This window comes from Phaseolus vulgaris, chromosome 3, assembly GCF_051622355.1.
Source record: "Phaseolus vulgaris cultivar YP4 chromosome 3, ASM5162235v1, whole genome shotgun sequence".
Taxonomy (NCBI): Eukaryota; Viridiplantae; Streptophyta; class Magnoliopsida; order Fabales; family Fabaceae; genus Phaseolus; species Phaseolus vulgaris.
Window position 1 is genome coordinate 47,505,036 of NC_143500.1, and position 22,624 is coordinate 47,527,659.

The window sequence follows — 22,624 nt, forward strand, 5'->3', positions numbered from 1 at the left end:
GAAAAAATAAATGGTGTATAATAGTAATCCACATGCTAATTTGTAAATTCCTATAAAAAACATTGATATGTCGCTACTGTGACATCATGTGTCGGTATTTCGGCTCTTGATAAATAATCATTCAGGTAAAACCGACCAATCTACAGGCATAAATCAACATTGAAACTATCATTAAGGAGACCTTGAATCTACTTGGCCATAAATTAACTATGCTTACATATAGAAGTGCAATTCAGATAGTATTAATATTTATATGTACTAAGATAAAAGGTAATAACTATTTGAAGACTCATTTTCTTTAATTCACACTATAATTGAAGGTACCCTCTTCCGGAAGAGGTCAAGATAGAGACAAAAATTAAAGACAAAAAAATCATCGTTATAATAATCACGTGAATTAATTCCAACTTATAATAATAGTAGATAATATTAGGTGCTCATATTTATGTATATTATTAATGTAACTGCGTTGAGGTTTTTTTTAGAATATATATAATTTTCTTATAATTTTTTGATAAAACAAAATTCATATTTTTTAGTTTTTAAATAATTATTGTTTCGGCCGGTTGACCTGGATACGTCTTTGTGCACAACCTTACCCGTCAGCTAAGGACACCTTCCCTCTGGCAACCTGTGAACACCTGCAAAGAAGGACAAATAGGCACCCTAACGGCCGTTTGCACTCCGACGCTCAAGTCAGCGAGCAAAAAACACCAAAATTTTGTACCTCCGTATCGAAACACCGTGGATGGTGCTCTGAAGGTGGTAAAAAGAACTGTGTATTGTGTCTATTTCTCCCTCTGGCAAACAACCTTTCTCTAGTCCCTTCTGCGTAGCCTCAAGACTCGCGCAAGCAACTAGAGTGTATTCTGGGAAAATTTGCCAAAAGTCCGAACCCCGTTTAACATCCCAGGTTAACGCCTCTAGCATTTAAAGCGTCTTAAAGCGCATTTAATTATGAAACGTTCAGCGCCTTTAAGACGTTTAAACCGCCTGAAGCATTTAAAGTACCTTAAAACGCTTGAAACGTAAACTTTAATTACCTTTAAATAGCTTTAATTACCTTATACCTGACAAATGGATGTTGCTATTCTGACTTGGCTGTTATTACACGTGGAGGGCCTCACAGCATCGTGACCCAACTTGGGGGTATTTGGTCGTGTGAGTCCTCCTTCCTTGGAGTGCATCTGGCGCAAGGGGTGACTTTTTGGGTGCCAACTCATGCCCCCAAACCTCTAGTTACTCGCTCTGAGAGCGTATCTACCTTCCTCTCGTACCCTGTCCCCGGTTACCCCTGGGCGTGACCCTCTCATGAGTCGTATCTATCCCAAGGGTCTCCCTGAGGTGACATGGGCACTTCGCGAGTCAGATTGCTCTCCACTAGCACTAGTACTATGGCCTTGAAGCCACCTTTCTCTTCACTTTATCATTGTTTCTGCGCTAGGCGGGCCCGAAGCCTCCATGGCGTCACTCCCTCCATGGTCTTCCCTACCCATGGGTATCGGGGAGTGACACTACTGGTGGCTTGTTTGGCGACGCCTTATCTTGGCGGCACCTTGTTTAGGCGACGCCTTGCTTGGGCGACGCCTTACCTTGGCGACGCTATGTTAAGGCGGTGCCCTTCGTTGGCGACGCCTTGTCCTGGCGACGCCTTGTCCTGGCGACGCCTTGTCCTGGCGACGCCTTGCTTAATTATTCCGTTGATTTCCTTTCTTTGACCCCTTCGCAGGGTCTTGCCACATGTTGACCTTGGCCCCGACGTTGACTTTGACTTTGGTCAACGCCCCGGGGGCGGGACGGTACAATTATTTACCTTGTTTATATTTTTATTAATAATATTTATTTTTCTTAAATTTTTTATAAGGTATGTTTTTTCTTATTTTATTTAAAATCCTATTAACGAAAAGTAAAATAAGAAATATTCTGAAATATTAAATTTTAAAATATAAAAAATTAAATAATTTTATTAAAAATGTGAGCAAGATATATGTGTTTTTAAAAAATATAGGAAACATGAATGTCTTTTATTAATAATAGAGATGAGTATCTATTTTAAAATTAGAGTTATGTGAATGTTATTTAATATAAATTTTACGGTAGGTAAAGGTATTTTTTTTCCTATATATAAATATGCACCTACTTCTCTTTTTTACATATTTTGTATTATATTTTGCATTTCTTTATTTTTTTACTAGTTTTTATTTGTATCTTTTTTTACTTTTCTTCTTAATTTTTTACTTTTTTTTCTCTGTTATTGTCGTCTCATCTCATGTTACTCTAGTGTGTTTAATCAAAACTCCATTACTTGGATCACATTCTTTTTCTCCAAAAACATTGTCGTTTTGTCTGAAATTCTAAATCATTGGTCCATCACTATTATTGTCATATGACTCTTTCCTTCGAACAAAACCCCTTAACTGCGTCTTTATTTCTTAGTTTTTCCTCTGCCACACCTTCACCTTGTAGTCAACGAAGTTCACGAACATGTGCCCTTCAAAACCTACTACCATCATTCTCTCATAATTGTTGTCACTGTCATTCGATTCAAATCTCATAAGATCACACACACACCACAACTTTTAATTTAATCCCATGACACAGTATTTATAACAACACACACTCCTTATTGATGCTCAAAATTGAAGGTTATGAAGCACAAGATTTTGGTTCTGAAGGAATTATGTTTGCTTGGAGGGAAAAATATCCATTGTTAGGCTCTTTAAGATGTTAAGTTAGCAAATATAAATAACAATAATGGAAGTTAGTGGTACATGTTAGAGTTGGTTAAACCAAGTGAGAGATATTTGTTGACCATTATTTCACGTATAATACTTTCATCGTATCTTCTTTTACATGAAATTACCATTTATTCCTTTTGTGTTATTTATCTTCTTTTTTGTGTTATATTTATCATGATGCGAAGCAATCATTTTGCTTCCACTTCTAACGTCAATAATGGTTCTAATGAAATTATTTCTGATTCGCAACATCAAATTCATGTAAGCAAAAATTCACGGTGAATCTAGTTATAATTAGGGTGGCAAAGTGGGGCGAGCTGTGCGGGTTAGTCTACGGCCCGTTAAAAAAAGCGGAACGAATTTCTTATTTCAACTCACTGATCTGCTTAGACCTGTCCTACGTAATTTACAGTCTGCGTGGGTTAATGGCGGGATGGGGCGGGTTGGTCCGCATAACGTGCATAACTTTAAAATATATAAAAAAAAATTCTGCACCTCCATATTTTTTTCATGTAACCTCGTATTTCACATTCTAAAAATTTTAATAACTTTTAACTACACAAGTCTTGTGAAAATAATATTATGAGATCATTTATTCAATGCATCTAAATAAATAAATAAATAAAAACAAAATTTTTATTTAAAAAATATTTCTTATGCGAAATGATCCGTGAGTCAACCCTTATGCGGGACATACTAAAAAATCAGCCCGCAAATTCTATGCGGGGCGGGGCAACCTGACCCGCTTTTTGCAGACCAAGTGCGGAGCGAACCAGCCCGCTTATCACCCCTAGTTATGATGAAAAATAACTATCATTCCTTGGAGCAAGTGATGTTTCCCAGTATGGTTTCAAAACACAAGTTTAAATTTGTTTATTATTTACTTCCTTCACTTAATGTCTTATATTCCAAACATAAATACATGCAATAATGTGTGTATCTTTGATCTATTTCTATTGCACCCACAGATCTCACACCCAAAAATTACTAATTATTATGTTGTGAAACCAATAAATAATCTGTACAGAGTATTTATAAAACAAACAAACATATGAAAGTATAAGTGAAAAAAAACATTTAAATTTGAAATTCATATACAAATATAGACACACAAAATTTATCTATCAACCACAAGAATTCAATTTCATTCAAATGGCAGTATACAACAATCATATAAATCACACATAAATCTATACATTAAGGATATTCAATAAAGGGAGTATCAATTGATGTCTTCTTGAAGACCCGTATTAAGTATGTCCCTGCTAGATAACATTCGATCTAATACCAAAGACTTAGATTTACAAACCGATCTAAGAAAATGGATGATGGTAAGTTCAAAAATTCAATATTGCAAGTCTACAATGGGTCATGGTGTGTATAAACTCTCTCATCAGTTTCTCACCACTTGATGTTTTAGCTTATATGACTTAGACAATCACTAAAGTTAGAGGATCTTTGTTACAACATAGGCTTTTTATACTTAATACACAATCAAACAACAACTCATACATTATCTCAAATGTATGACCTCAATTTCATCTTAAAATCAATACAAATTTTTTCAACATTTATACAATTAGTACTATATAAAACATAGAATTATTGGTAATAATATATATATATACATTCAAGTTTTTCATATATTATATGAATTTTAAATATTTAAGTAAAATATATAAGTGAACATAATATATTTTTATTATTGATAATGAATACATAATTATATTAAATAGATAAAAGTCTTTTAAAATCATTAAAAAATTATGAAATAAGTTATTCAAATCAAGACATATTATATTTATTAATAAGAGATAACATGTATTTTCGATCATAGAAAAAAAAATATTACTAAATATTTATCTGATACATATTTAAAAAATATTTCAAGATTATACGTTACTGAAAAATCAAGTATTGTGATAATTTGTGTTATGAAGTGTGATGGGTGCAAATACGGAGTATGAATATAATTTAAATTATGAAAGTCTTCAAATTAAATTCTATACATTGATTTAAATTATGAATGTTTATAAATGAAGTTTTAAACATTGATTGCAATTGACTAATTTAATATGTAAACATATACTTAAACTTGAAATAATAGTATTCTCAATTTATTTAACTAGAGATATTATAGTTGATAAATTAAAAATTAAAAAAATTAAAAATTAAAAATTCAAAAATGAGTGTGTTTTTAACACATACATATACTTAAAAAAAATAAAAGTAAAAAATTAAAAATTCAATGAATTAGCATGTCAACCTGTTTTTTTTACAATATAGATTAAGACTTTCAATCCCTTCTCATTATAATTTGGCTCCATATATTTACGAAGAATCGTGTCAAAATAGGTTGATTAGTCCATTTTCCAACTTAAATCTTAGTCCTTTTAAAGAGAAAATTAAAAATTAAAAAAAATATAAACTAAAAAGGTAATTAATTTTTAAAAACTCAAGTCATATAAATAAAATTAATTTCCACATTTAGATGCTGTAATTTGATATATAAATTTTATCACATTATATATTTTAATAAGATAATGTTATTTCCAACTTTTCTAAATTATAATTATTATTCTAAAAATAAACAGTGAGAATAAATGAAGGTTGGAGTTGGGGGAGATTAGTATAGCTTAACAAGTTTTATTTTGTGTATTTTTCTTATTTTATGATTCTTAAATATTCCCTTTAGTGAATTCTTAGGGACTTTGGCGTTCAATTTACAAAAGAAAAAAAAACCATCAACACGTTTAATGTTATGATAAATTTTTAAAAAACTGATAATATATTTTAATATGTTTTTATTATTAAATAAGTTATATGCGAGTTTTTATTGAATAGAAAATACAAACTGAAACTATTTTATAGGTATTACAGATAAAACTTATAAATAATAAAATATTAAAATATATTATTAATACCTTTAAATTTATACATTTTTTATTAATAATAAATTAATTTAATTGTGTAATATTATTATTGTCTATTTAAAAGTATTAATTATCCGTCACATTTTATTTAACCTTTAAAATATATCACACCAAATTAACTATTGGAAGCAAATTACTATCAAGACAAATAATGTCATATTATATATCTCTCAGAGTATTTTAATTTATCGTATTAACTTATTTTATTAAAATAATATTTATCAATTTTGTAATAGTAATTTCATTTACAATATCTAATCTAAATAAGTAAAAGGATTCGTAGTCATACTCCAATCTTTTTAAAAGGTCACTATGTAATAAAAAAACTCCTTTATAATATAATAACTTGTGTAATCAATAATTTTTATAAGAGAGCATATATTATCTTAAAAGATATATAATATGAAATGGAAGAAGTACTTTCTAAATTTGCGTTTGATAATATTTTATTTTATAAGATCCAATTAATTAATTTATTGAATATATGTTAATTTTTCCAAGAGGTATGCTACTGGAAGATCCAACACTTCACACCTTTTTCTGGATTCTCTTGACTCGTATTAAATGTACACGCGTCTCCAAGCAAATCATTCTACTTAGTTTTCGTCGTCTCATTAAGGACTACAATTAATCAATTTTATTAATCATATTTTTAATATTATTTTTTTATTAATTGAAAAGATATGTTTGAGTCCCTGAATTTTGGGTAGATCTATTTCCTACTTTATTTAAGACAAATTAGTTTTTATCCAATGTCACAAATGATGACAATATTGGTATGGTAGAAACTATTTTTTATTACCTGATATTTGTCTTAAAATTTGTAACAGACATTAATAGCTTTAATAAATATGAGTATGTGAGTATGTGTGGCATTTTACATGTAGATATTTGTTATTGTTAATTATTATGAATACTTTTTTAAATATTTCTTTTAAAAATAAATCAAGTGGTTAAAATAAAATTATTAATAAAAATATTTATTATTAAATATTTTTTTACAATTTAACTTTATATATGTATATTTTATATTTATATAGATGAAATTGAAATTATTTTAAAAAATTATTTCTTAAAACTTATATTTTATTTCTCGATTTATTTATACTAATAAAAATTTATTTAAATTATATTTTGAATTAATTTTTATCAAAGTTTATATTTTAAGTAATTTTTTAACAGAATTTTATTTAAAGATAAAAAAAATACCCATAAATATTTATAGATAGTTATAGACATAAAAAAGATTTGTAACTATTTTTTTCGGCAAATAGTGATATAAATAGAATATCAAGATTTTTTAATATCTTTTTATGGTGGAAAAAAATAAATAAAGATTTTTTATTTGTGAATGAAAACCCAATCCACTTGCAATTTCAAAAAATATAAAAAGATATTAAACAAGTTGACTAATTAAAGAGAAAATTTTGTGATTCATAATAATTTTTCATTGGATAAGATCTATACAAAAAATTAAAGTGGTAAAAAAACAGCAAAAAGATGTTGAATATCCTAACATATGACATTATTAATTTTTTGTCGTTGAAAAAGGGGTAAAAGTAGTAAATGAAATACTTATGGAAGAAAGATAAATTAGTAAGATATGTTGAGTTGGTTGGGTAAAGTTTCATGAGCACTGGAATTCAATAAATTGAGTGTGCTTAGGGGAGAATTGCAGGCCAAATGGTGTGAAGTTCTGGATTTGGATGTATTTGAAGGGGTGAGAACACAACATTCCAAAAACAAGTGGAGGAAGTTAAAAACCAAGCAGTAATGAGTTTATGTTACGGTCTGTCGGCAATAATAAAGGGTGAATAGCCAAAATTGATGTATTCCACTACTCCAACTGTCACAACTCAATTTTTTTCCTTCCCTTCCCCTTTTCATCCCCCATTCAGCAGTCACTTTCCAACATTGTTCCACTGAAACACACACACTGCCATCTCTCTCTTTCTCTCTTACTCTCTTTGTCTCAGGTAACTCACCTTGCTGCTGTCTCTCTTTTGAGTGATTTGGATCTAGAAGGTGAAAGAGAACTAAAGACTCATTTTTCAGCATACTTTTCTTTCTGGGTCATTTCTCAAATGATATTTCCATGCTCCTGTTGCTTCCTTCTTCTTCTTTTTGCCAAAACATAGCATTTATTTGGCTGTGTCATTATTATTATTGTAATAATCTTTATGTCGTTGCTAAAGTAATTGGATTTAGTTGCGACCTTCCAGCTTAATTTGTTCATCTTCTGAGTTCGTTCACATGTGTGCTCATAAGTTTCAATTTTTGTGAGCTTTATCTCTTGCCGGATGTAATTTTAGATCATCAGCTAACTCGGATAAAAAGTTCAGATTGGGGGTTGAGAGAGTGTTCTAAGGAGATTAAAGTGGCTTTTTGGATTTTGTGAAGATCGGTTAATAGTGGCAAACAATTTCTGATTTAAAAATTTGCCTTTATCTTTGTGTAAATTCATTAGCAATCTCATTTTAGATCGGCTTGCATGCTTGTGAAAAAAACCCCGAAGTTCTGATGAAACTTTGGTTGAAAGAGAGTTAAAGTTGTTTCCTTTCATTTGGTTTTCATTTAGTTTATGTGGGGAATATAGGTCTTTCCGTGCTAGAAATTGTGCCCCCAAAACTGGCTTATAATTATAAGTCAGTGCTACCTTTTTTTTAATATATACTAATAAATTCTTTGTGATTAGATAATTGTTAGTTCGATTTCGGTGGATTGCTTGATTTGTGATGATATACTGTAACTTGTCACTCACTAATTTCAGTATACATGGCATAGGGTTGAGAGGGTAGTACCGGCCAATTAATGGGTTCTAAAACTAATCCATCTGGGCATAGAGCACGAAGGCCACTGTCAATATTTGCTGTGCTTGGTCTGTGCTGTTTCTTTTATCTTTTGGGAGCATGGCAAAGAAGTGGGTCTGGGAAGGGAGACAACCTTGCTTTGAAAGTTAATAAGCTGATGACAGACTGCACTGTTTTACCCAATTTGAGTTTTGAATCCCATCACAATGATGTAGAAATTGTTGAACCTTCTGAGCCAAAAGCTAAAGTATTCAAGCCATGTGATGTAAAATATAGAGATTATACACCTTGCCAAGAGCAAGACCGAGCAATGACATTCCCAAGAGAAAACATGATCTATAGGGAGAGGCATTGCCCTGCTGAAGAAGAAAAATTGCGCTGCCTCATTCCAGCTCCTAAAGGGTACACAACTCCTTTTCCGTGGCCCAAAAGCCGTGATTATGCCTACTACGCTAATGTTCCTTACAAGAGCCTGACAGTGGAGAAGGCTGTTCAAAATTGGGTGCAATTCCAGGGAAATGTTTTTAAATTTCCCGGTGGAGGGACTATGTTTCCTCAAGGAGCAGATGCATATATTGATGAACTTGCATCAGTTATTCCAATTGCAGATGGGTCTGTCAGAACAGCACTGGACACTGGTTGTGGGGTAAGTTTTAATGTTTAATTTATCCTTCTGATAGTATTTTTTTTTATAGTTTAAGGATACATACTAGATGGAAAAAGCTCTTCTGATGTAGATTGAGACCAGGAAGCTCTGTAACTCAACTTATAGATGCATACACTCTTACTTTTTCCCTTTACCCTCTAGAAGATTCTTAACTAAAGGGTCAGATTACTTTTTCATGTTAAATGTGTACATTTTCACAGTTCTTGTGCCAATATTCTCTTGAAGTCTTCCCTCTAGAATACTTATAACTGCCCTGAGATGCATTTGAGCAGAAAGAAATTAGTTCTGATGGCTACTACTTGGGAGCATCATGCTGACCATCTATATATATATATATAATGTTCTTTTGTCTATTCTATTCCAAATTTCTCCATTTTCATGTATATAATTTGAGTATACTCATAATCTATTGCCATTTTGTTGCTTGCACAGGTTACTTGTTTCAATAGGTACAATTTCAATAGCTTTGTGATTGCTTGATCAATATAACGTGAAAATTATACAGGTTGCAAGCTGGGGAGCCTACTTGCTAAAGAGAAATGTGTTGGCTATGTCCTTTGCTCCAAAGGACAACCATGAAGCACAAGTTCAGTTTGCTCTAGAACGAGGCGTACCTGCTGTTATTGGTGTCCTTGGCTCCATCCGCCTTCCATACCCATCAAGAGCCTTTGATATGGCCCAGTGTTCTAGATGTCTAATTCCATGGACTTCAAATGGTCAGTGCTAAATTGGATAGCCAATATGATGATCAGGAATATTGTTCTCCTTTTCTTGTGTAGATGATGAAACATCTGAACTTTCAAACAAAATAATGCATGTCTGTAAATTTGACATCCTTTTGTCCTATATGCCAATGCAATTGCTTAAAAAAATTATGAACGTCCTCCCCCTTATTGAATGCAGAGGGCGAGTATCTAATGGAAGTTGATCGAGTCTTAAGACCAGGAGGATACTGGATTTTGTCTGGCCCCCCAATTAATTGGAAAACATACTACCAAACATGGAAGCGATCCAAGGAAGATTTGAAGGCAGAACAGACAAAACTTGAGGAGTTAGCTGAAAGTCTTTGTTGGGAAAAGAAGTATGAAAAGGGTGATATTGCTATTTGGAGAAAGAAAATAAATGCTGAATCCTGCAAAAGAAAGTCTTCTAATTTATGTGATTTAGCTAATGCTGATGATGTGTGGTAAGTCTTGCTTATCTTTATGCACTTCATTCAGGCATCATGATCCTTACAGGTAGTCACTGCCAATCATATGTAGTTGAAGAGATTTGGATAATGAATAGTTACACAAGACCTCAAACACTATTCCTCTGGTTCTTTTTATTTGTTATTCACAATTTTGGAGAATGACGAGCTTGTGAATAACTTCATGCCATGCTCTAAAATTCGTCTGTGTTGAATATTTTTCTTGTTTCGATGATTCTTTTTACAGGTACCAAAAAATGGAGGCCTGTAAAACCCCTTTACCTGAGGTAACCAACAAAAATGAAGTCGCTGGGGGGGAATTAAAGAAGTTTCCTGCTAGGCTTTTTGCAGTCCCTCCTCGAATAGCCCAGGGAAATGTACCAGGGGTTACAGCTAAATCTTATCAAGAAGACAACAAGTTATGGAAAAAGCATGTTAATTCTTACAAAAGAATTAATCAATTAATTGGCACTACTAGATATCGGAATTTGATGGACATGAATGCAGGCCTTGGAGGATTTGCAGCTGCACTTGATTCACCAAAGTCTTGGGTGATGAATGTTGTTCCCACAATTGCTGAGAACACTTTGGGTGTTGTCTACGAGAGAGGTTTGATTGGCATTTATCATGACTGGTATGTTCCTAAAATTTTTTTAACTTAGTAGGATTCTTCCAATTTCATGAAAAATTCCTTGCAAATTGACTTCCTTTACTACCAGAAAAATTATTCATTAAACTGAAATGAATGGCTATGATATGATTTTTCATGTATGAATACTGTAATGCAACATAGGCTTCCTGTTAGAATACTGTATGAATACTGTATTGTATTTTTCTATTTTTTATTAAATTAAGCAAGTATTCAATATTTCTCTGGTTGTTTCTTCCACTGATAAAGACATATCAACAGGCAATTAAAGTTCCCTACATATATATGTATATATGCCTATTGGAGAAAGAAAATTATGGAGTACGAAATTGCAATGACTTTATTTTTCTTTCTTCAGGTGTGAAGGCTTTTCTACATATCCAAGGACATACGATCTTATTCATGCTAATGGTTTATTTAGCTTGTACCGGGGCAAGTAAGTTTCTTCCTTTTTCTTTCATGTGCTAATCATAGTTTGTGGATTCTAGTGTCTAACATAAAAATCATCAAGAATTATTTCATATTTTAATCGCTCCAATCCTGACATAATTGGCATTGAAACTAGAATTCCTGATCCTGTCATCCAAAATGGACATTGAATGAAAATGTTGCTACTAATTTGATTAACAGATGCAACCTAGAAGACATCCTTCTAGAGATGGATCGCATCCTAAGGCCTGAAGGAGCAATCATCATCCGGGACGAGGTTGATGTTCTTAATAAGGTTAAGAAAATTGTTGGAGGGATGAGATGGGAAGCCAAAATGGTGGATCATGAGGATGGCCCACTTGTGCCTGAGAAGATTTTGGTTGCAGTGAAAGAGTATTGGGTTGCCACCACCAAAAAAGACTCATCCAATGAGGAATAAAACCACTATTGTTCTGCTCTGAAACTTACACCTCAGCCTGTAGTAACATTCAAGGCCTAAACCCAAAGCAAAGAAGAAATGGAGAAAAGTTATGAATAATGCAATGAGAGGAAGAAAAGTAGAGCAAAGAAAATAGAATGTTGGAGTTTATTCTACGTCTGCCTTATACCAAGTGTAGAACTGTAGATAAAATGGTTCTGATTAGTCTTAATTAAATTAATTTTGAAGGATATGGTTCAGCAAGTTTAGCTCCCCGAATATTTTAAGCCCAAGATGTTTTTAGATGAATATTGGTATCGTTGGAACATTGAGATATTGCAATTTTATTTATTCTCTCAAGTTAAAATGTTTGTTTGTGTTCATTTTAAACTCCACTGGGATTTATCTTGATGGATTCATTCTGAGTTGCATCCGCCATTCTTATTTAAAACATAGGGTATTTTTGTTATTTTATATCAGTGATTAATTATTCTATCTGAGCAAATCTGAACCTGCACCTGATTACACGTGAAATAACAAATAAAAAAGGGACTTGTTTGTATTTCAGATTTGCTTTTCCAATTTTTTTAAAAATGGACCAGGTGCATGTTCCACGGGAAGAATTTGCCTGTTTTGATAGTACTAGTTGGTCTCAGACACAGTACCACCACATCCTAAGACAGAGGCATGTGTCTTGCGGGTAATTGACATTTAACAATTAACGTATGCTCTTCTATTCCTCAATGTTTCTTCCACCCACAACATCATCTTCTAATAATTGATTTTTAACTGTTTTGGAGTATGTTTTGAAACATCTCATAATAAAATTTATTATTACACAATAAATTTTCTAGAACAATTTAAAATATGTTTTAGAGTATTATTTTCAGAAATTTAAAATCTAAAACTTCCCGGCAAGGTTTGGATTTGTTTTCCGGAAACCTTTGAACCCTGCCTTTTCAGACTATTTTAATTTTCACACTTCTACAAATAATATTTGGAATGGATCTTAAGCTTATGAAAATTAATGGTAAATCTTATTACAGAGAATAATGTGAAACTGAGAAAAAATAGTTTAAATACACATTTCAGAATATATATTTATAAAGGTGCAAATAGTATTGCCAAAATTTTATGAGTCTAGGAGTTTTTTTAAGCCAGATCCTTTATGAAAAGGTGTTCGGCATAGAAAAAAAAAATCATGTGCCCTTTAGCCTTTATATAAGATTTCTTTTTATGATTAAACTAGTTCGTTTATGAATAATATTATATCCTCCTACAATTTTCTTACAAATCTTATTGGTATTTTAAGAAGAAAATATTAAATAAAAAAGAAAAAAATATAATATCTTAGAAACTTTAAAAGTATTGTCTAGTGGCATGTCTAGTAGTAAAATATACAAAGAACGTTTCACTCTTAACTTAACTCTTGGACTACGTTTAATTATTCTTTAAAATATTTTAAAATGATTTCACTAGTCACAAGTTGATTATAAACCAAGTATAAAATATATTGTTTGTTATTCTTTCTTAATCCCTCCCTAATATTAAGAATTTCAACTATTATTATATGTTATTTTTGTCAAAAAAAAATTATATAAAAATTAAGGAATAATTCTCATGAAGATGATATATAATAAGACATGGAGAGGTTCAACATTGTTTTCCTAGCTAAATGAAAATGGAGAGTTGGGATGGAAAATTAGGGATTGTGGAAAGCAATACTAGATTCTAAGTGTGGGTCATGAAGGAGTCTAGATAAAGTAAAAGGAACTAGAGAGGAGTCAGTATTGTGGAGAGATTTAAGAAAAGTGTGTGGAGAGAATGAGTAAATGAACTAGTTTAACAATAATGTAGAGTGAGAAATTGGAAATGGGAACATAAAAATATGTTCTAGGAGGGTTCCTAGATTATACAAGTACCCCTTCCAAATAGATTCCCTAAATTATATGTAGTTTCAGAAAGTAAAAAGTTAGGGAGATGGTGTGATCAAACATAGGAATGAAATTTAAGTTGGAAACTTTGGAGATTTGTATGGGGAACACAACATGAATTAGATTTCAGGCAAATTTTAGGGGAGAAAAAAATACTCACATGATTAGGAGGGAGGAGATGAGGGGAATATAGTGTCAAATCTGCTTATTGTAGTCAACAACAAAATCCAACAACACAAAGTGTAAGTGGTTACTCTATATTGGAGCACAGAGGTGTCTCCTACTGCTCAACATGTGGCATGGCGATTGTTGAATGGTAGAGTCCCAACTAAAGTACAATCGTTGTACAAAAGGACAGGGTTACCAACACTCACTATGGATTTTGCCATCTAGAAGATAAAATTGTTACACACCTCCTATTAGAATGTAAAAAATCATACATTGTTTAGTATATGTGTGATAAATGGATTGTAATTCATTTTGTACACCATAAGAACTTAATGGATCCATTTCATCATTTCTATCTAATAGAACTAAATGATAAACAAAAATGAAATATGGAAAAGAGTGTGGATAACAACTGTTTGGATGCTCTGGAATCATAAGAATAATATCATTTTCAAGCAAGGGAGGGTAGATGTACAAGAGGTTTTTTGTATGGTATAACTAAATGTTTAGGTATGGTTGTCACATTAAATACCTAGAGTTAGGCTCTCTTACTCTAATTTTGTCATCTCTAGTTTTTGTATGTACAATGTCCATCCTATGTCCTATGTCAATTTAATTATTGTAGATTAGTTTTTTCACCAAACATATTAAAACCTCTACAGTATAGCTGGCATGAGAAATATAATCATAGTAGAAAGATAATTTGTTACCACTTTCCTTCTCACATCCCGCAGAATATCAATTTTTGTTGTTGTTGATATATATTGCAATTATAATGAAGAATATTATACTTACGTAAGTTGTTTTTGGTATAACGGATTAGTCACAAGTCACATATTTATAAAGTATGTTTTAAAGTAGGATGACGGATAGAACATGGAAAGAAATAAGAATTAATTAGTACTTTATATTTATTGTATAAGAGTTGAAATATTTTTTAAATATCTACTCTAATATTATTCATTCTTTTTATTGAATAAGACTTCAAACACTCAATAAATACTTCATTCTAATATTATTATTTTTTTGCAAAAGAAAAAAAAACGAGAAAATCAAGTTCTAATATGAACCACTTAATTTTAATGATTTTTCTACAAGGATAAGGAGAGGTGGAGGAGTCCCTGTATTTTTAATAGGCTTTTTTTTTGGGAAATCAATTATTCTATTAATATTATAATAATATATATAGTGGACAAAAATGTATCAATTATGAATGAAAACTAAGGACAAAAGTGTATCAACTTTGCCAGCAAAGATCTTAATAAACTACAATATTTTACTTGTCCTCTTGATGTTGACAAACCCAATAATTAAAGGTTATATCATTTATTCTAAAGTAAATTATCATATATCTGCCCTTAAATTGAAACAAACGCAATAACCTATTCCTACTTTTTTTAAAGCTTTATTTGAGTTTTTAAAAAAATGGTTTACTTGGATTTTAAAAGTATGTCATTTTTCAAATAATCACTCGTGCTTTTAAACTAATCTAAACAAAATACCTTTTCTTATAATATAATTAAAAGGAGTCAAATATATGAGATATTTATAGTGTGTGTAGTGAGAGAAAGCAAATAAGTTAGTAGGTTTTTAGTTTGAGTAACTTTGTTTGCCTAAAAATATATTTTGAACTCATAATTGCCTTTTCCTACTCTTTTATTTCTTCTAACCTTTAATATGAGTTTCGTTTTCTAACACCCTCTTTCAATCTAAGTTGAATAATTCACAATTTTGACTATTTTTTTTTTAATTTTAAACATAAGTTTCATCTTTAATTATACATTTTAGAGACTTATCGGATCTTAGAAATTACAGGCCTTGCTTTCATTTATTGTCTATATTTATTATCTATTGTTAAAAGATAAAAAATTCATATTACATAAATAAATATAAATCTTATTTTATAAATAATTTTGTAAAATTGAGTTAGATTTAAAGTTTATTTCTTAATAAATATATTTGTTTGTATTTTACTTTAATATTAGACTTCATATATCTATATTTATTTTGTTTGTTTGTTTTTCTTCTGTAATTGCAACTTTTAAATTTTTATTTTTATTTTTAGTTTCACCTTTCTTTAGTACAAATTTGATTTAATTGTGATTTAATAATTTGGCCAATGTCTGATTTTCGCCTGCCCTTTTTGTCCGTTTATTCTTTCTAATTTTAAAATTAATCATTCATTCATTCATTGATTATTAAAACTCTGGAATTGTCTCCCTTCTTCGATTACTGGAAATCAATTAAATAAATTGCTGAAACTCACTCACAAAGGATTAAATTTGGTTAAAAAATCAATTGTGTTATTCTTTAAATTCTAATTTCACATAATTCTTAAATGTGTACCAAATTTCTCTCTTCAAACTTTTATTTAAAATTAATTCTTACATGAGATTCTCTGTAAACCTCTAAAGATTTAGATATTAAATCAAAAGAATCTAGCAACTTGTTATCTGGTGAATGTGGTTTGAATAATTTTCTAAGGCATAATAAAATAAATAAATAAATAAAATGCAAAGCTTCCGTGAAGTTCGTTTATTGAAGTGAGTTCTAAGTGCCTTCCCTTGTTTTCGGCAGTGCAGTGAATGGGTCCATTTTATGTTTTGGATTTCTGTTATAAACCCAACACTTTTATGGCCACCTGGAATATCATAATGGGCCTCTGCTTCTTTGCTTAGTTTTCTGCAAGCTCATCGATGGGCTGCTCTTAATTTACATTAATAACATGCCAATTGCTTCTTACACCCGATATTTTTTTATCTGCACCTAATATTTTATGTGAAATGATAAACATGTTTTTCTTAACTTTTAAATAATAGAGGGGTGTGAATCAAAATACATTTTGGATTTGGTATAGAACATTTTTGGATTTTGGATTTCCAAAAACATTTTTATGGATTTTGGAATTTCTTTTCTAGGATTTCTAGATATTGTTTTCTGAAAAAAAAAATCATAATATATTTTTTATATTCCAATTTTCAAAATGAGATTTTGATTTTCCAACTCTATTCTGAATTTTCATTTCTAGAACACAAAAATATATTCTGGATTTACTGGAACACAAACGTTTTAATAAGTATGTATTGAATTCAATACAAAGTTGGAATTGTTTTAATTTCTTAAAAAGTTTAATCGTGACCACAATAGTGAATATTGGATAACAAATTTTGGAAACACTACGTTTTAAAGTAACAAAAAAAATGCCTATACAAACTTTACGAGTCTGTATAATAAATAAGTAACAATTTGCACCAAATTTTACTTTGTATGGACAGTTTTTGTGTGACAATACACTAATTGAGACTACTATATTGCTTGATAAAAAGTATTGATGACTAGTAAATGATTTTCAGTCAAAATATACTTTGTAAGAGCAATCATTAGAAAAAATTATTGGTATACCCACAATTATTATAATTGCCATTAATTATTTAGATGATTTATAACTTAGGGTTTAGCATAAAATGGACATCTTAAAGGTAGTATTTTCTACAATAATTAAAATTAAACTAATTAGTTATAAGTAGTGTGACTCAATTAATATCCAAAATACTTTGAATTCACCTTCTAGTACACTACAAGAAAATCATGAAATATAAACTAATTTTAGAGACAAAAAATAATTAGTTGTTATAGTAACTAAATTAGAAACCATTTTAGAGACTAAAAATAGTTTCTAAATTGGTATCTAATTAGCTATCAAGGTTTTTCTACCAAATTTAAAATCTAAATAATTGGTAGTTAAAACCTTGGTAACTAATTAGATACCAATTTAGAAACTATTTAACAATAATATAAACTAATTTAGAAACCAAAATTTTTTTTAGTCTCTAAAATGGTATCTTATTTAGTCACTATAGCAACTAATTATTTTTTGTCTCTAAAATTGATTTTTATTTCATGATTTTATTGTAGTGGTATGACTAATGGATCCTCTTGTAATATCTTGAAATCAGAGGTTGTTCATTCCCATTTGGTCATAACATATGTGAAATTCATGTCAAAATCACAAGCTACGGATACATTCTTTAGTTGGTCAATCTTTACTTCTGCAAAAAACGAGGAGCCTCCACTCGTGAGACCTTCACACGAACATGAGTTTCATCTATGACACCTAAACAATACTACTGAGCACCAAATTCACATTAATAAATAACAAAAAACTCAAACAATATTATCAAGAGTTAAACTTTAGTTTAAGATATGAGATTTCAACTTGATCCCATATGGTTTAGTTAAGAAATCTTCCCCCAAAATTGCATTAAAGACATTATGAAAGTGTCGGACCCTGTTTCCCAAGAGCAATGAAAGAAGAATGAAATACGTTATGGCCAATGATATGCAGAAGTTTAGCGAATTGTTCCTCAACTATTGATCAGAATGCATCATTTACAATCATCGTTCCTCTTATCGTTAACATAAGTAAATGAATGTTTATGGTCTCGTGCAAATAATGTCACAACATCTTTTAGTGTGGACCAAGTACGACATCAATTATTATTGTCAACACTCCTTTTGTGGTACAAACTTCGATATGTTGTTTGTGGTTTCAGTTAACACACACAACACATTTAATCCATGGACAACAATGCAAAGGATCATCATGTTGCTACTCACGTGCACAAATTGATTTGTTCTTGTAGGTGTGAAATTAAATTGAGTTCACACCAACAATATCGTCATTGATATTATTCGTGTTATCCATCTCGACATAATCGAAATACATAGACCAATGATTATCATTATCGATATATACACTACAAGAAAATCATGAAATAGAAACCAATTTTAGAGACAAAACATAATTAGTTGCTATAGTGACTAAATTAGAGACAAAACAAAATTTTGGTTTCCAAATTAGTTTCTATTATTGTTAAATGGTTTCTAAATTAGTATCTAATTAGCAATCAAAGTTTTTGCTACCAAATTTATAATCTAAATAATTTGTAATTAAAACTTTGGTAGTTAATTAGATACCAATTTAGAAATCATTTAACAATAATAGAAACTAATTTAGAAACAAAAAAAAATAGTTTTTAAAATGATCTATAATTTAGTCACTATAGTAACTAATTATTTTTTGTTTCTAAAATTGGTTTCTATTTCATTATTTTCTTATAGTGATATAATTCCTTTCACACAAACAACCATATAACTTCAATTACTACATGAAAGCAACCATCACTCTAGGTTTAAGTTTTATGGTTTAGGTTAGGATTTATGGTAATGGTTAATTATGGTTACACTACAAGAAAATCATTGATTAGAAACTAATTTTAGATACCAAAGATAATTAGTTGTTATCGTAATTAAATTAGAGACATTTTGGAAACTTTTTTTTTTTTTTTATGAATCAAAAGGTTAAGCTAAGAGATAAAAAAATATTAAACCATAAAGATATTGTTTGAAAAATTGGCTTGAAATAATTGGGTATGAGGTAAGGTGTCTGATTACTTAAAGAGAGATCAGAAAAGTTGCAAGTGAAACACTATAAAGCTTTTTGAAGAGTTGTATGAAGATAGCAAGAAAATTAATGTATCAAAAGTAGAAAAAGGAGAACTACAAATTTGACAAAAGATCTATTAAAGGATGAAAATGAAATGTGTTAGACACATGGTGGTATCAAAAAGACATGCAGTGACAATTTTCATAAGATGTTCAGTGTTAGTCAAGGACTAATTATGAAACTAGGGACAAATTATGGTTATTACTGGAATATGATTAAAGAACACAGTAGACTCTTAAAAAAAATGTATTATGGCAAATATGTTGTTAGATATTATCTCTTTGTTTAAGATAGAAAGAACCCTATTTTTACAGTGATGAAGGTGATAGGTGAGTGAAAGAAAAAGACTTTGATTCTTATATTTAAGAAAAAAAGAAGAGATATTTAGAAGGTTGAGATATTGTTAGTAGTTGAATGTATATTATTAGTTATAAGGTAGTGATTAGAGTTGTGGGTGAGATTGAACCAAGTGGTTGAATCCAAAGGTGTGGCTGGAAATGAAGAGAAATGTATGCATGATTGATTAGAGTTTGAAAAGAGAGGGTTACTAGTACTGCCTCAACAGATCAATCTGCACACACCATTGGGACTTGTACTTTTTAGCTCAACCTTTGTCTCTTTTCCGCTAAAGTCGACCACATGGATTGTTGCATGTTCCACAACTTCACAAAATGACAACCCTGCTTTTTCTCTTTCTCTGCACTTTTCTATTCACTTCAAATCAAAATTAACCACCACTTCCATCACAAACTGCTAATCTAACAAATTTATATTAAAATCTCCTACATTGATATTGATGTGGACGCTAGAAGATGTTACTAAAATTAAAGGTTTAACAGCTTTTTTTTTAACTTCTATCTACTATTTTTAGTTTCATTTTACTTTTTTTAAATAAATTAATACAACTCTTTTAAAAAATTAAAATAACATGTTACAATAATGATATCACTCAAGAGGAATAATGAATGTCATGTATTGTTACACCTCACATGTTAACAGAAGCTTGGTTAGCTATTTAATATATACACGGACACTTAAAAACAACACGAACACAAATATCTAGAAATATAACATAGATATACGAATTTAAATATTATATAATTATAATTTATATAAATTAATAATAAAAATTTATATGCACAAATATGTTTCAGATTTTTTGGAGTAGAAAATATTTTTTATAATTAATTAAAAAAAAATCCTATTTATATAACTATAATAAAAATTTATATAATGAATTTGAATTTTTAAAAAATTAATATATTTTTTTAAAATTATGTTATAACTTTGTATAATTGTAAAAAATGCAACAAAATATTTTTTAAATTGAATAATTTAACGTATTATATGAATATGGATGTACGATATGTTTATCCAAAATAGATAAACTATTTACTATTTAAATGAAGTGTTGGAATCTAGATTGTTACATGTTAGAAAAAGATTTGGTTGAGATAAAAAATAAAGTGAATATATATATATATATATTTTGACAAACTATTATAATATAATAATATTTTAAATTAAATATAATTAAAATATTAATTTATTGTTTATTAAATATATGTTTATTATTGTTTATGGTTTCAAGTGACATAATATCCTTTGATAAACCTCTTCTTAAAAAATTAGAACCAAATTAAACATATTTTAAATAGTAAAATGAAATTAAAAAAATTATTATAATAGTGAAAAATAGTCATAAATCAAAATTAAAACTTATTTTATATGTGAAAAAATAAAAAAATCTGTCAATAAAAACAAATAAAATAAGTGGTTATTTGAATTTTGAGGATAAAAAAAATAAAAATAAAAATAACATAAAATATATATATATATATAATTAAAAAAAGTAATAATATATAAAGTAGAATAAAAAGAAAAATGCGTATTAGATAATTTATATATATATATATATATATTATTTAATTTTTTATTTATTTGGTTTAAATTTGTAATATAATTGTTTGGGCTATTTTTATGAGTTTTTTGAATTTTTATTTTTTCGCATATATTTAATTTATTTTTTTATTTTATAAATTTTATGTTATTTTTCATAAGATTTTTTATAAATAAATAAATAAATATTAAAAAGAAGAAAGAAGAGAACAAATTTTGTGGATGCATTACTTGTCCTTATCTTTTATCATATCTTATCTTTGAACAATGAAAGAAACCAAACTACTAATTTGAATATAATTTAATTTTAATTCTAGAATTCAATTATGAAGAGAAGCAATGATTACCAGATTTTGTTATAAATAGAAGCATGAATTTACATTCTTCATTCACCAAAAAGTAGTCAGAAAGAAAAATCTGGAGTGACAAGAGCGCCACAAATAATATAAATTTTTATTTTCCAAATATTCAAGTAAGAAGAAAATATATTTAACATATTTATACTATCTTACTTATTTATCTTCTATATTTTATCGTGTCTATAATATTATATTATTAAATTTATATATATATATATATTTTATAATTATAATGATTTAATATAATATTTTTAAATATTGTTTAAAAAATATAAATATAATAAAAAAATAACTAATATATTAAAAAATAATAAAAAATAATTTTTAAAATAATAAATAATTAATTATCGTATTATTTAAGTTATAGATTATTTTATAAACTAAAACAATATTAATATCTGAAATAAACTTTATTATTAATAAAAAATTATAAACTGAAGACTTTAATTGTTAATTAATTACTTAATGAGATATTCCTAATTTTATTATTAGGTTGTTATAATTTTTTTATGATTATAATAGTTTTATATTATATTCTTAAATATTATTTGACAAATATAAATATAATAATAAAAATCTTAAACAATTAATAGTTGTATTTTTTTAATAAACATATTATATATATAATAATACATATAAATGTAAGGACAGATAAAATTAGCATATAAAATGAAAATAACATATAAATAGAAAATTCAGTTAAAATAACATCTTAATATTTTATTATTAAAATGAAAATAGCATATAAATAGAAAATTCAGTTATTAAGGTTTCAAAATCACCATCTCTCTAGAAGTTTTGTTTTCCTTTCCTCTCCCTTCTATTCTGACCTCCTGCTCATTAGTTTGACTATTGGAGTCCGCATTCAGACTCCTTGGCAGTGAATATTACAAACTGCCCGACCAAAATCTTTAATAGAGTAAGT

The 22,624-nt window shown here is 29.0% G+C and overlaps 1 protein-coding gene across 4 annotated transcripts; it reads left to right on the forward strand.

Moving 5' to 3' along the window:
- The first annotated feature begins 7,248 nt into the window (after window positions 1-7,248).
- Window positions 7,249-12,216, forward strand: LOC137808157 (S-adenosyl-L-methionine-dependent methyltransferases superfamily protein). 4 transcript variants are annotated; one of them, XM_068609122.1, is made up of 7 exons: window positions 7,249-7,647; window positions 8,442-9,127; window positions 9,654-9,864; window positions 10,052-10,334; window positions 10,585-10,971; window positions 11,345-11,422; window positions 11,617-12,216. In XM_068609122.1, exons 2-7 carry the CDS (start codon window positions 8,483-8,485, stop codon window positions 11,852-11,854), a joined length of 1,842 nt encoding a protein of 613 aa, XP_068465223.1. In that variant the 5' UTR covers window positions 7,249-7,647; window positions 8,442-8,482; the 3' UTR covers window positions 11,855-12,216. The 4 variants fall into 4 exon arrangements, with proteins under 4 accessions (XP_068465223.1, XP_068465221.1, XP_068465222.1 ...); XM_068609120.1 differs by having other exon boundaries at window positions 7,255-7,647; window positions 8,456-9,127; XM_068609121.1 differs by having other exon boundaries at window positions 7,348-7,696; window positions 8,456-9,127.
- Window positions 12,217-22,624: the final 10,408 nt, after the last annotated feature.

Coding starts and splice junctions, on each gene's coding strand:
- LOC137808157 (XM_068609122.1), top strand. CDS start 8,483: ATGGGTTCTAAAACTAATCCATCTGGGCATAGAGCACGAAGGCCACTG. Junction 9,128..9,653: donor CACTGGACACTGGTTGTGGG/GTAAGTTTTAAT, acceptor AAAATTATACAG/GTTGCAAGCTGGGGAGCCTA. Junction 9,865..10,051: donor AATTCCATGGACTTCAAATG/GTCAGTGCTAAA, acceptor TATTGAATGCAG/AGGGCGAGTATCTAATGGAA.